The sequence below is a fragment of the Mirounga leonina genome, unplaced genomic scaffold, assembly GCF_011800145.1.
Source record: "Mirounga leonina isolate KUSES-001 unplaced genomic scaffold, KU_Mleo_1.0 Mir_115, whole genome shotgun sequence".
NCBI lineage: Eukaryota > Metazoa > Chordata > Mammalia > Carnivora > Phocidae > Mirounga > Mirounga leonina.
In genome coordinates, this window is record NW_023270268.1 from 96,934,503 (window position 1) to 96,946,286 (window position 11,784).

At 35.9% G+C, this 11,784-nt stretch overlaps 1 protein-coding gene across 2 annotated transcripts in view; it reads right to left on the reverse strand.

Annotated features, from left to right (window-relative positions):
• The window catches only part of ATP6V1A (ATPase H+ transporting V1 subunit A), a 60,418-nt gene that overhangs the window by 16,166 nt on the left and 32,468 nt on the right, over window positions 1–11,784 (reverse strand). For both annotated transcript variants that reach the window (XM_035000146.1, XM_035000147.1), the window contains exons 4-8: window positions 8,467–8,681; window positions 8,043–8,180; window positions 5,510–5,661; window positions 1,864–2,026; window positions 1,246–1,354 (exon numbers count right to left, since the gene is read on the reverse strand). In XM_035000146.1, the coding sequence (XP_034856037.1) occupies window positions 1,246–1,354; window positions 1,864–2,026; window positions 5,510–5,661; window positions 8,043–8,180; window positions 8,467–8,681 (777 nt within the window). The remainder of the gene's footprint in view (window positions 1–1,245; window positions 1,355–1,863; window positions 2,027–5,509; window positions 5,662–8,042; window positions 8,181–8,466; window positions 8,682–11,784) is intronic.

Consider the following 11,784-nt stretch of genomic DNA (forward strand, 5'->3'; position numbering starts at 1 on the left):
GAGAATCCCAAGCAGACTCTGCGCTGAGTGTGGAGCCCGATGCAGGGCTCGATCCCATGACCCTGAGATATTAACCTGAGTCGAAACCAAGAATCTGAGGCCAACTGACTGCGCTGCCCAGATGCCCCTCTCTCCCTAGAATTTAATGTTAGAATAGGAGGTCTCAAGGAAACAAACACTGATCCAAAATATTTATACCCAGCCAAACTACTATTAAAATTTAAAGGCAGTGGAGGGGCACCTGACTGGCTCAGTCGGAAGAGTGTGCAAGTCTTGATCTTGGGGTCATGAGTTTGAGCTCTGTGTTGGGTGTAGCGATTACTTAAAGACAAAAGAGAAAAAGGAAGAAAATTTAAAGGCAGTGGAGGGGCACCTGACTGGCTCAGTCAGAAGAATGTGCAAGTCTTGATCTTGGGGTCATGAGTTCGAGCTCCGTGTTGGGTGTAGTGATTACTTAAAGAGAAAAGAGAAAAAGGAAGAAAATTTAAAGGCAGTGGAAAAAAACAAACTTATGAAGAAAAAAGAATCCATGGAATATAGTTTCCCTGAGCCTTTCTTGAAGAAACTTAAAAAAGTCAGATTTTAGCCAACCACGAAACAAATGGAGAAACTGTAGCCAAAGGACTGCTGTGGGGCCTGACTCCATTTTACTCTAGGTTTAAGGCTAACACAAATATTGTATGTATGGTTACACAACAGAATGTGAATATTATAAATCCTGAAAATGTAGAAATAAGAGTACCAAAAGCTGGGATAGAAGTAGGAGCAAAGATGGGAGGTAACACATAAACACACTGATTTTCTTATCTTATATATCTAGCCATCAAAATACAATAATTCAAAACTAATGTTTCAAGTTATAGAGCTACAGGTATACTTGGAGTTAGAGCAATGGTAAAACATGTAATGAAAAAAAAAACAGTGTAGAAGATGTGTCATTTTATGGTCATGCTAGCTTTAAACTTAAGAACAGGTGTAAACTTCCTTTTTTTTTTAAAGATTTATTTATTTATTTTAGAGAGAGAGAGAGAGAGAAACAGAGGGCGAGCAAGTGGGGGAAGGGGCATAGGGAGAGGGAGAAAAATCCCAAGCAGACGCCCCACCAAGCACAGAGCCTAACGCGAGGCTTGATCCTAGGACCCTGAGATTATGACCTGAGCCAAAATCAAGAGCTGGATGCTTAACCAACTGCACTACCCAAGTGCCCCAGATGTAAACTGCTTTTATTCTAATTCATATACTCACCAGTATAAATAGAAGCTTCTCTAGCAGCAACAGGCATATTGGAGGTATTGGCTACCAAGGCTGTCCTCTTCATAATTGATTCCACCTTACCATCAACTTCCATCGTGAGCTAAAGGCAAACAATCTATTTTGATCCTCTCATTTCCAAATAGAACATTTTAGTCCCCCCTTTTACAATTTACCCATACTTAATCCCTCTTATAATCAGTTTTTCCAAAGTGGTATTTCCCATCACTCCAAACTTTTCTTCCTGCCCCACTGTGCTTTTATTTCATAAATGAAATCCATTATTTTATGGAAAAAGGAGTATTAGTTTAGCAACCTAGTAGAGCATATAAAATCGATATAAAGTTCCCATCCATAAATATTTTGTCTATTTTATCTTTCTCCTAATAACTGAAGACCATTAGACCACAAAAAGAAACTTTAAAGTATTTGACTGAAAAATTCAAATTCCTTTCCTTGAATATACAAATTGAATCACAAATATAATTAGAAAATTCCTTAAGAGATCCTTGACAAATGAGAGCATTTCTCCAGATCCAACACTAATTGCCACTGAAAGTTGATTAGTGGTATTTTCTCGAGAATAATATTTGAAGCTTTATACATACAGACCTCTGGGAAGTCCCGGAGGACTTCAGACATCTCATTTCCTCGTTCACCACATCCTACATAGATGATCACATCACTGTTGGAATACTTGGATAGAGACTGTGATATCACTGTCTTTCCACAGCCAAAAGCCCCCGGGATTGCAGTAGTTCCTCCCTGTACACATCTAAGCAAAGAAAACAAAGTGCATTACTTTATTTGCTAATAAATACTAACAAATAAAGTAGGTAAGTGACACAGAAATACAAGTTAAGGAAAGAAAGCACTTTGAAATATTTTCATCCTAAATACAAAGATAGATATACAGATACAGCTACAAAAATTGCTCCCCCAGTTGATACCTGTAACAGTGTACTTTTTTTTATTATCATTACCATTTCTACCATCTTTAACAGCTGGAAAGTGAGAATATATGCTATAAGGTACCTGGGGAAAAGGAATTTGAAAATAAATAAAACAGTACTAATGATTTTTAGAATGCTTATATAGATTAGTTCAGGAAAGCACAATGTAGGAATTAAAGCTAAAAGACAAATTTAAACAACTTTACTAAGTTGTCTTCTGAGGCAAAAAAATAGGACCTAAGAAAATCATATCCTGCCATAAAGGTTAATGAACGAAGACTTTTGTTAAGGTGTCATTGTCAATCCCCTTTTACACACTCAGTAACTATTTATAAAGTACTTCCTAGGCACTGCTTGGAGATACTGGAGAGACACCAGCAAATAAGATAGCCATGTTTCCGTCCACACAGAGCTCATTCCAGCGGGGTAAAATAAAGAGGCAGCTGGTGATTACAGCGCCATTTAGCAGCTACATTCAAACTTTCCCTACGAAGTGGCACAGGAGAGTGAACTACCCTTAAGGGCAGAGGAAAGTGCATGTCGTGGTGTGTGTCCGTGTGTGTGTGCACATGCTAAGTGTGTATGTAGAGCAGGCGGGTATAGGAGAAATGAAATGTAATGCTAAGGGAAATTTCTTTGCAATACCGTGTTTTATTATAAAATTCACAGAAACACTATAGCCTTAATAATAACGATAGACTTCTTCAATATAAAACTAATATGCATTAAAGTTTTTTTCTCCTTCAAACTTTTCAGTGACTTTGATAAACTAAGAAGGCATGTCCATTCATTCCATGGCTTTGTTTACCTCTCTCAAATCACTTTTAACTTGGGTGGGGAGGCAGGGCTGGGTGTGACCCAGTTTGGAAGTTCAATGTGAAATTCAATGTGAAAAGTGCTTTCATAGAGAATAGCCAAGGTGCTATGGGAGAACACCGGAAGGGATGCAAAGTCTGACACTGGATTGGAGTGGGCTTAGGAGATCCTTCTGACAGTAGCTAAGACCTGAAAGGAAACAGAAATTAGCCAGACAAAGGGAAATAATGTTCCAAGCAGAGGAAACAGCATACCCAAAGGTCCAGGGGCAAGAGGGAGCACTGCTTGAGGAACCAGTAGTCCTTCAGGATGCCTGGAAGATGGTATATAAGGAGCTTGGGCAGTCAAGTGGCTGAGATGATACTGGAAGGTAAGCAATAACCCGATCACAGATGGTTTTGTAAGGAGTTAAGGAGTATTGTTTTAAGAGCAATGAAGTGCAGTTAGGGGCTTCAAGCAAAACAGTGCAGGACCAGATATATGTTTTAGATGGGTCATTTTGTAACATGGACAATCACTTAGAAAGAAGGTAAGACTGAAGAGAAGTCTGATTAAATGTGATTATTGCAGGAATTAGGGTAGGATCCTTAATTAAAGTCATGGAGTAGGGATGAAAGACGTAGATTAAAAAATATCCAGGTAATAGAATAAAAGCACTTGTTCAATAATTAGATGTGGGCAGGTAAGAATGATCCTTGAGAGAAGTCACAGATTTTACATTAGGCATTTACCGGATGGACGACAGTGACATCTGCTCAAAGAGGCAACAAAAAAAAGATGAGCAAGTTTCAAGGAAGAGTGTGGTGATTAAGATGATGATTTGAGCTATGAATATACTGACTCTGAGGCACCTCTAAGGCATTCAAAAGGAGAGGTATGAACAGAAGTGAACATGTGAGTCTGGAACTCACATGAGATCTGGGAGGAAGATACAGATGTGAAAGTCATTATTTTAATATTTAATATTTAAGTCATGAGAGTGAAAAAACTCTAAGAAATATCAAAATTAAGGGAGAAGGGAACTGAAATGGAGAATAAGAACTTGTGGACAGAAGCTAATAGGAAAAACAAAGAAAGAGGGTATTTGAAGGAGGAAGGAGTCGAAAGCAATATCCAAAGTTGTAGCAATTAAGGAAATATTAAGACTTATTGAATTATCAGTATGGGAGTGAATGATGATGTTAGTGAGAGTAGTTTCAACCGGGTGGGCAACAGAGTGAGAGTGGGAAAAGTGGAGATGGCAAGTTTATTTTTTCAAGAGGTCTGGCTATGAAGATGAGGAGACAAGTAGTGGAAGGTAGAAAAGGGAAAGGATGGAGGGTAGAAATTTTTTCATTAGATGGGAGATAAAGGGAAGATAACCTTGAAGCTTATCTAAAGGGAGATAACCTAAAGTGAGGTCCCAGAGGAGACATGAGGTGGGATATACTCCAGAAAGAGGAAAGAAGAAGGAACGGATGGAAGTGTACATTAATTGAAGGAGTTTCAAATGTGATGACCTCTAACTTCTCTGTGAAGGCTCTAGCATGATCATTTGTTGCCAAAGAAGGAAGAATGGAGCTGAGGCCTTGAGGCAGGTGCAGATGTCTGAAACAGCTGCTGAGGAGAGGAGAATGGTAAACAGGGAAATTCAGGACTGTGACCCAGCAGTGAGGTACTAACTTGCACTGATTATTTGATTTTCTCAGCAGCCTGTGTGTAGATCTGGAAGAAGAGTATCCCCTTCTGGACTGATTCACAGTTGGGATTTTGCTGGGTGGGTGTAACAAAAACAAAGGAACAAGAAAATTTAGTATACCGGCAAATATGCAGAAAATTGACAAACTAGTAAGATTAAGCTAGATACTGAAGGATATGGAAACAGGAAGTGCTGACTAATAAGTCACGAGAAATAGTGAGAACAACTCAGAGAGTAAGTTTCAAGGGTCAGTGGGACGTATGTGGGTCAGTGATCAAGGTTGAAGGAGTTACTGTATCATGGCTTCAGTCTTTTCTGTGAATTAAATGATGAAGTCATTTGTTGAAAGTAAAGCAGGGTATGGTGAAGCCTGAGAATTAAAGATGTTTTAAGCAGTCAAAGAAAATGGCAAAGAGCAGACTATAAATTAATAGAGAGTCCTGAGCAGCATGGAGAGCTCCGCTGATTTTAGAAACCACCAACTTACAGTGATACCAATCAACTAAATCCAGGATAACTTAATAAAGATAATTGTATCTTTGGGCATAGATTTTCTTCTGGAAATTTTATTTTTTCAGAAAGTTTTAGAAAAAAAACCTTCCCTTTTGCAACTGTGAAACAATAAATTTTCAATGATTTGACTCTATAATAAGCATTGGCAATATATGAATGTATTTATCTAGTTCACTATTATTTCTCTAGATAAAATTTATTATAGGATTAGCACATTAAATCTTTATCTGTAAAGCAGTGAAACAATAAGCACATATAATCCTCTGAGGAAAAACCACAGGACACAGCTCAAACTTACGGAAAAAGGGCATCAAGGACCCTCTGGCCAGTCAACAAGGGATGATTAGCCGGCAGCTTCTCAGTGACAGGCCGAACTTGACGTACAGGCCATACCTGGACCATGCTAAACTTTTCCTTTATACCTTCAAATTCAAGCTCCAAGACAACATCCTATAAAAATACAGCAGGATGTTAAGTACAGTCAAATTTATGAACATTCCTTCCTCCAAAATCAAAGTAATCCCAGATTCCTCTTGAGGTGGAGAGGTGGTATGTGGAAGTGAAGGAGATTTGTACTTCTTATTGCAAACCTTTATATAGAATTCTCATTTTTTTTTGACCAGGTGTACTTATTACTGTTTCAAGAATTAAAAAATAGGAGTTTTTGAGAAAGAGGTATTTCAAGTAACAAAGGAATAGTTAAATAAATTATATGGATATGCACAGGGACAAGTCTTAAAAGATATAGAAATGAAATGGGGGAGAAATAAAAACTTTCATAATTTACTTTGTATTCTTTCATTTACTTTATTACAATGCTCTTACACTGATTTAATTAAAATACTTACCTATTATGAACCCTGAAATACTCAATAAAGTTCAATATTAAATATTTACAAAAGCAAAAAGGTAATACTCTAACATTTATGAACACTGGGATGGTTTCAACTATTCACAAACAACCCCAACGTCCACAGACCTATAGAAAGCAGTAACTTTGTTGATACATGAATTTGAATTATCTACCTCAGAGTGTCTCTTCCATGTAGGAGTGTGTGAGTCTCTAAGCTAGTGAGTCAGGCTGGCTGACTGCCCAGAATCCCAATCTTAACTCTTTTGTTCTCTATATTTTGTAGAGAACAGACTTACTCTTGTGAAATGATTAGAAAAGTATTCTTTTATCACATTTTGTTGGGAACAGATTGTTACAATGGTCTTCTTAATAAAGTTATCTTCATACCCACAAAGACTATTATGAGTCTACTGTACTTGATATGATGTGACTATCAATAACATTAAAGGACTAAGTTTTAAGTAGCTCATCCAGAGTTAGAATTCATATAATCCGTCATACAATTTATTATGTAAATATAGACTGACAGTTAAAATCAAAGTAAGTCTATTCTATGCCTAAAGAATCAGGGCTTTAAGTAATGTCGCAAAGAAGGTAGGAAAATGTTATACTACATATTGCTTTCCGTTAAAAAAAAAAAAGCAAACAACTCAATATGTTCTGCTTTTTGTATTCCCAAGCCCAAGTTTAAAAATAAAATCATAAAAAAATCTTAAAAAAATAATTATAGGAATTATTTACAGCAAACAACAGGTGTTGGCAAGGATGTGGAGGAAGGGGAGCCCTCCTGCACTGTTGGTGGGAATGCAAACTGGTGCAGCTACTCTGGAAAACAGTATGGTGGTTCCTCAAAAAGTTAAAAATAGAACTACCCTATGACCCAGCAACACTACTAGGTAATTACCCAAAAGATACAAAAATACTGATTCAAAGGGGTACATGCATGCTGTTTATAGCAGCATTATCAACAACAGTCAAATTATGGAAAGAGCCCAAATATCCATCCACTGATGAATGGATAAAGAAGAGGTGGTATTTATCTACAATGGAATATTAGCCATAAAAAAAGAATGAAATCTTGCCATCTGCAACAATGTGGATGAAGCTAGAGAGTACTATGCTAAAAGTGAAATAAGTCAGTCACAGAAAGACAAACACCATAGGATTTCACTTGTATGTGAAATTTAAGAAAAATAGATGAACACAGGGGGAAAAAAAAGGGAGGCAACCATAAAACAGACTTTTAACTGTAGAGAACAAACTGAGAGTTACTGGAGGGGAGATGGGTGGGAGATGGGCTAAGTGGATGATGGGTATTAAAGAGGCCACTTGTGATGAGCGCTGGATTTTATATGTAACTGATAAATCACTAAATTCTACACCGGAAACTAATATTGCACTGTATATTAGCTAAGAGGAATTTAAACAAAAACTTGAAAAAAGTGAATAAGGGAATCTAACGTACAACATGATGACTGTAGTTAACAGTTTGTGTTATATACTCGAAAGTTGCTAACAGAGTAGATCTTAAATGTTCTCACCACACAGACACAAAAATTAAGTACATGATGTGTTAACTAACCCTATTGTGGTAATCATTTTATAATAGATAAGCAAATTAAATCATCATGGTAAAAAAAAATTATGGAGTGATTTTTTTTTTTTTTTTAAGATTTTATTTATTTATTTGAGACAGAGAGAATGAGAGAGAGAGAGCACATGAGAGGGGGGAGGGTCAGAGGGAGAAGCAGGCTCCCCGCCAAGCAGGGAGCCCGATGCGGGACTCGATCCAGGGACTCCAGGATCATGACCTGAGCCGAAGGCAGTCGCTTAACCAACTGAGCCACCCAGGCGCCCAAATTATGGAGTGATTTAAAACCTACACATTAAGTATCAATTCTATGACTATATAGGACACTAAAATGGGACAATTATCAGGTACGGCCACACTATGAGATAAAGTTTATACAATACTTACTGAGGTATCATAATTTCCAGGTGGAGCAATGTAAGTTACAGTTCCTCTGTTTCGTGGGGGTAACATGATTTTGTGTTTGATGAGTGAGTTCTCATTGACAATTCCATAAATATCTCCACCTGTGATGTGACTACCAACCTAGAGAACAAATGCATTTGCTGTTTAATGTTCAAATAAGCATCAAGCTGTTTAATGTTTAAATAAATGTCAAGTAGATTCATACTTGCTGCTGCTATTATTTAAATCATTTGCCTCACTCATCAATAAAACATATTAGTTCTATAATTCTTCTAGTACATTTAAAGAAAAATTTAAACTATGCTTCTGTGGTCTATTATTATTTGACTAAAGTACAAAATAGTTCACTAAACATCCATTTCACATTCTTTCACCGACTTTAGAAACCTTGGTTATAAAGACATACCCGTAGGTTTTTGCAAGGTGTAAAATCCCATTTGACATCTCTGCTAAGAGCGGACACATTTACTCCTCTGGGAATGTAGATACTTTGAGTCTGACTGCTGATATCTGACAAAGGTCTCTGAATACCATCAAAAATGGCGCCCATGATGCCAGGCCCGAGCTCTACTGAGAGGGGTTTACCAGTGCGGAGTACAGGATCTCCAACAGATACACCAGCTAGAAACAGTAGTTGAGGAAAACTCACTATGAAAGTTTAGAGACACTATAAGAAGGAAACACCACAGCTGAACAGGAAATGCTACTTAAGAAGCTAAAACAGAAATTCTCAAACTTTCTTAGTTTGCAACATCCTCAGTGTTTCAGTAACTGTTTCACAGTGACCTATGACAAAAGATATATTTAATAATTCCATTTATTAAATAGTTCTATCCAACCAACTTAATAAATACATATGTCCTAACAATTGTCACTTTAAGAGAAAAATATAGAGAGAGACTTAAAGAAAAAAATAGTATTTTAATTTCATTTTTAAATAACATCAGTTCCTCAAATGGGATGTAAGTGCCTATTGGGCACTGTAAAATTTTCAAATCTTAGAATCAGACTGAACGCCTGCTCCACATTTATTTTTGTATGATACCTGCTTTTTAGCTTAACAATCACCAAACACTCAGCTTTGCAAAGATATGACATCATTGACAAAAACATAGTGAGGCTGAATAATGAAAGTGTCTATTAACTGAAGCTACTGGTTCACATGATGTCTGACAACATGTCTAATATTCCTGTGTTAACCTCAAAAATTTTAAATATCCTGGCACATCAAATGAGTTTGCAGCAGCTGCCCAGTGTGCCTTCTGCACAGTTTGGGAACCACAGAGCTAAAAGCAGAAGCAATACATTGTTGTTTTCTTTTTTTTTTACTACTGAGGAATATCAGTCCCCTAGAAAGGATATTAGTACCTGGGCAAAACCTTAAAATCTTAAGAATTAAGAAGTGGTTTTGAAAAGGAAAAGAAGAAAACCTGCACATAAGCACACTGAAACCATGTTGCTCTCACATACTTGTTGACAGGAGTAAAATCAGTACAACTTTTACTGACAGCAACTCAGTAAAATCTATCAAAATTTAAAACGCATAAACCTTGACCCAAGAATCCAACTTCCGTGAATTCACACTATAGTTACACTATAACTCTGTTTATAATATATATAGACTAGACACAACCAAAATTTCTGTCATTAAAGAGATTAATAAATTATGGTATATTTGTATGATGGAATTCTATGTAGCTGTAAAAAAAAAAAAAGGAGCTTCAATTAATTGCTCTAGAAAGATCTCCAAAACGTATTTTAATTTCCAATATGAAACTTTTCAAACGTAGAGCAAAGTTGAAGGAATTTTACAATGAATTCTTTTATCTACCAGTTAGATCTTACCATTAACATTTTCCTATACTTTATCGCATACCTATCCATCTTCCATAATACATATATTTTTAAGTAAAAAAAACAAGGTGTAGAACAATGCATATAATATGTGGTCTTTTGGGAAAAAAGGTTAGAAAAATAACATATTTATATTTGTTCATATATGCAATTAACAAACTAGAAGGATATACAATAAAAGGAATTAATAAAAATGGCTGCATGCATGCATGTGTGTTTTGAAAATTGGCCAGATATAGGATGACAATGGTGGAGAGGGTTGTCACTGTATACATGTTCATTTGTTTTTATTTTAAGTCTTCAAACCACATAAAAGATTGAAAGATAAAGCTAACATTAGGAAAAAAGCCCTTAAAAAATCCTTTTAATTAGTCATGATTTCATAGCTATAAAGACTTATAATTTTATTTAAATTTTCAGATGATTTTATTTTGATTTAGCACCCTAGTACTCAGAGAGAGCAGTTACCTGAAAAAATGTATTTTATTATGGCAAAAAGTATTAAGTAAAGCTTAATTAAATAGCCAAAGAACTAATGCTGCCCCTATATTTATAGCAACACTACTTAATAGCCAAGATATGTAAGTAACCTAAGTGTCCACTGATAGATTAATGGAAAAAGACAATGTAGCATGTGTGTGTGTGTGTGTGTGTATAGAATATTGTGGCATATGTATATAGAGAGAATATATTGTGTTTTATATATATACACACATTATATTACACAATAAAATATTACTCAGCCACAAAAAAAACAATGAAATCTTGCCATTCGTGACAACATGGGTGGACCTAGAAGGTCTGTGAAATAAGTGAGACAGAGAAATATAGAGAAAAAGAAATACCATATAATTTCACTTACATGTGGGAATCTAGAAAACAAAACAAATGAACAAACAAAAACAGAGACAGATTCATTAAATACAGAGAACAACCCAGTGGTTGCCAGAGGGGAGAAGGTTGGGTGGATGGGTGAAATAGGTGAAGGATATTAAGAGGTACAAACTTCTAGTTATAAAATAAATTAGTCATGGGGATAAAAAGGTACAGCATGGGGAATATAGTCAATAATACTGTAATAACTTTGTAACTCTGTTACAATAACAGAGGGGAACTACACTTACCATGGTGAGCATTTCATAAAGCACGTAATTGTCAAATCCCTATGTTATACACCTGAAACTAATATAATATTGTATGTCAACTCTACTTCAATAAAAATTTTTAAAAAATAAAAATAAATAAGAAGAATTAATGCTGATCTTGAGAATCAATTTAAGTAAAACATATAAGTAAAGTTAAAAAAAAGTGGTTCCTCTTCGCATAGCCTAACACGTTCTCTTTTTCATAGAAAACCGAAAATAAATACTATGTTTAAAAGCCAAAAGTATGATAATCAAACAAGTAGTAAAGATTCCCTAGTGCTAAAGCTATAATGTAACCTGTCATCCAGCATTATTTATTAGGATAAAGAGTAGTGACTGATTTATTTATGAATTTTCTATTTTAAATGGAATTTTAACCATATAAATCGATGTTATTCTGTTTATGCTTTCCTCTACAGTATGTGTCACTCTTAAGAAAAATGGAACTGGAGGGTATTTTGCTGAGCGAAATAAGTCAATCAGAGAAAGACGTATCATATGATCTCACTGATATAAGGAATTCTTAATCTCAGGAAACAAACTGAGGGTTGCTGGAGGGGTGGGGGGTGGGAGGGGTGGGGTGGCTGGGTGATAGACATTGGGGAGGGTATGTGCTATGGTGAGCGCTGTGAATTGTCTAAGACTGTTGAATCACAGACCTGTACCTCTGAAACAAATAATACATTATATGTTAAAAAAAAAAAAAAGAAGAAGAAGATAGCAGG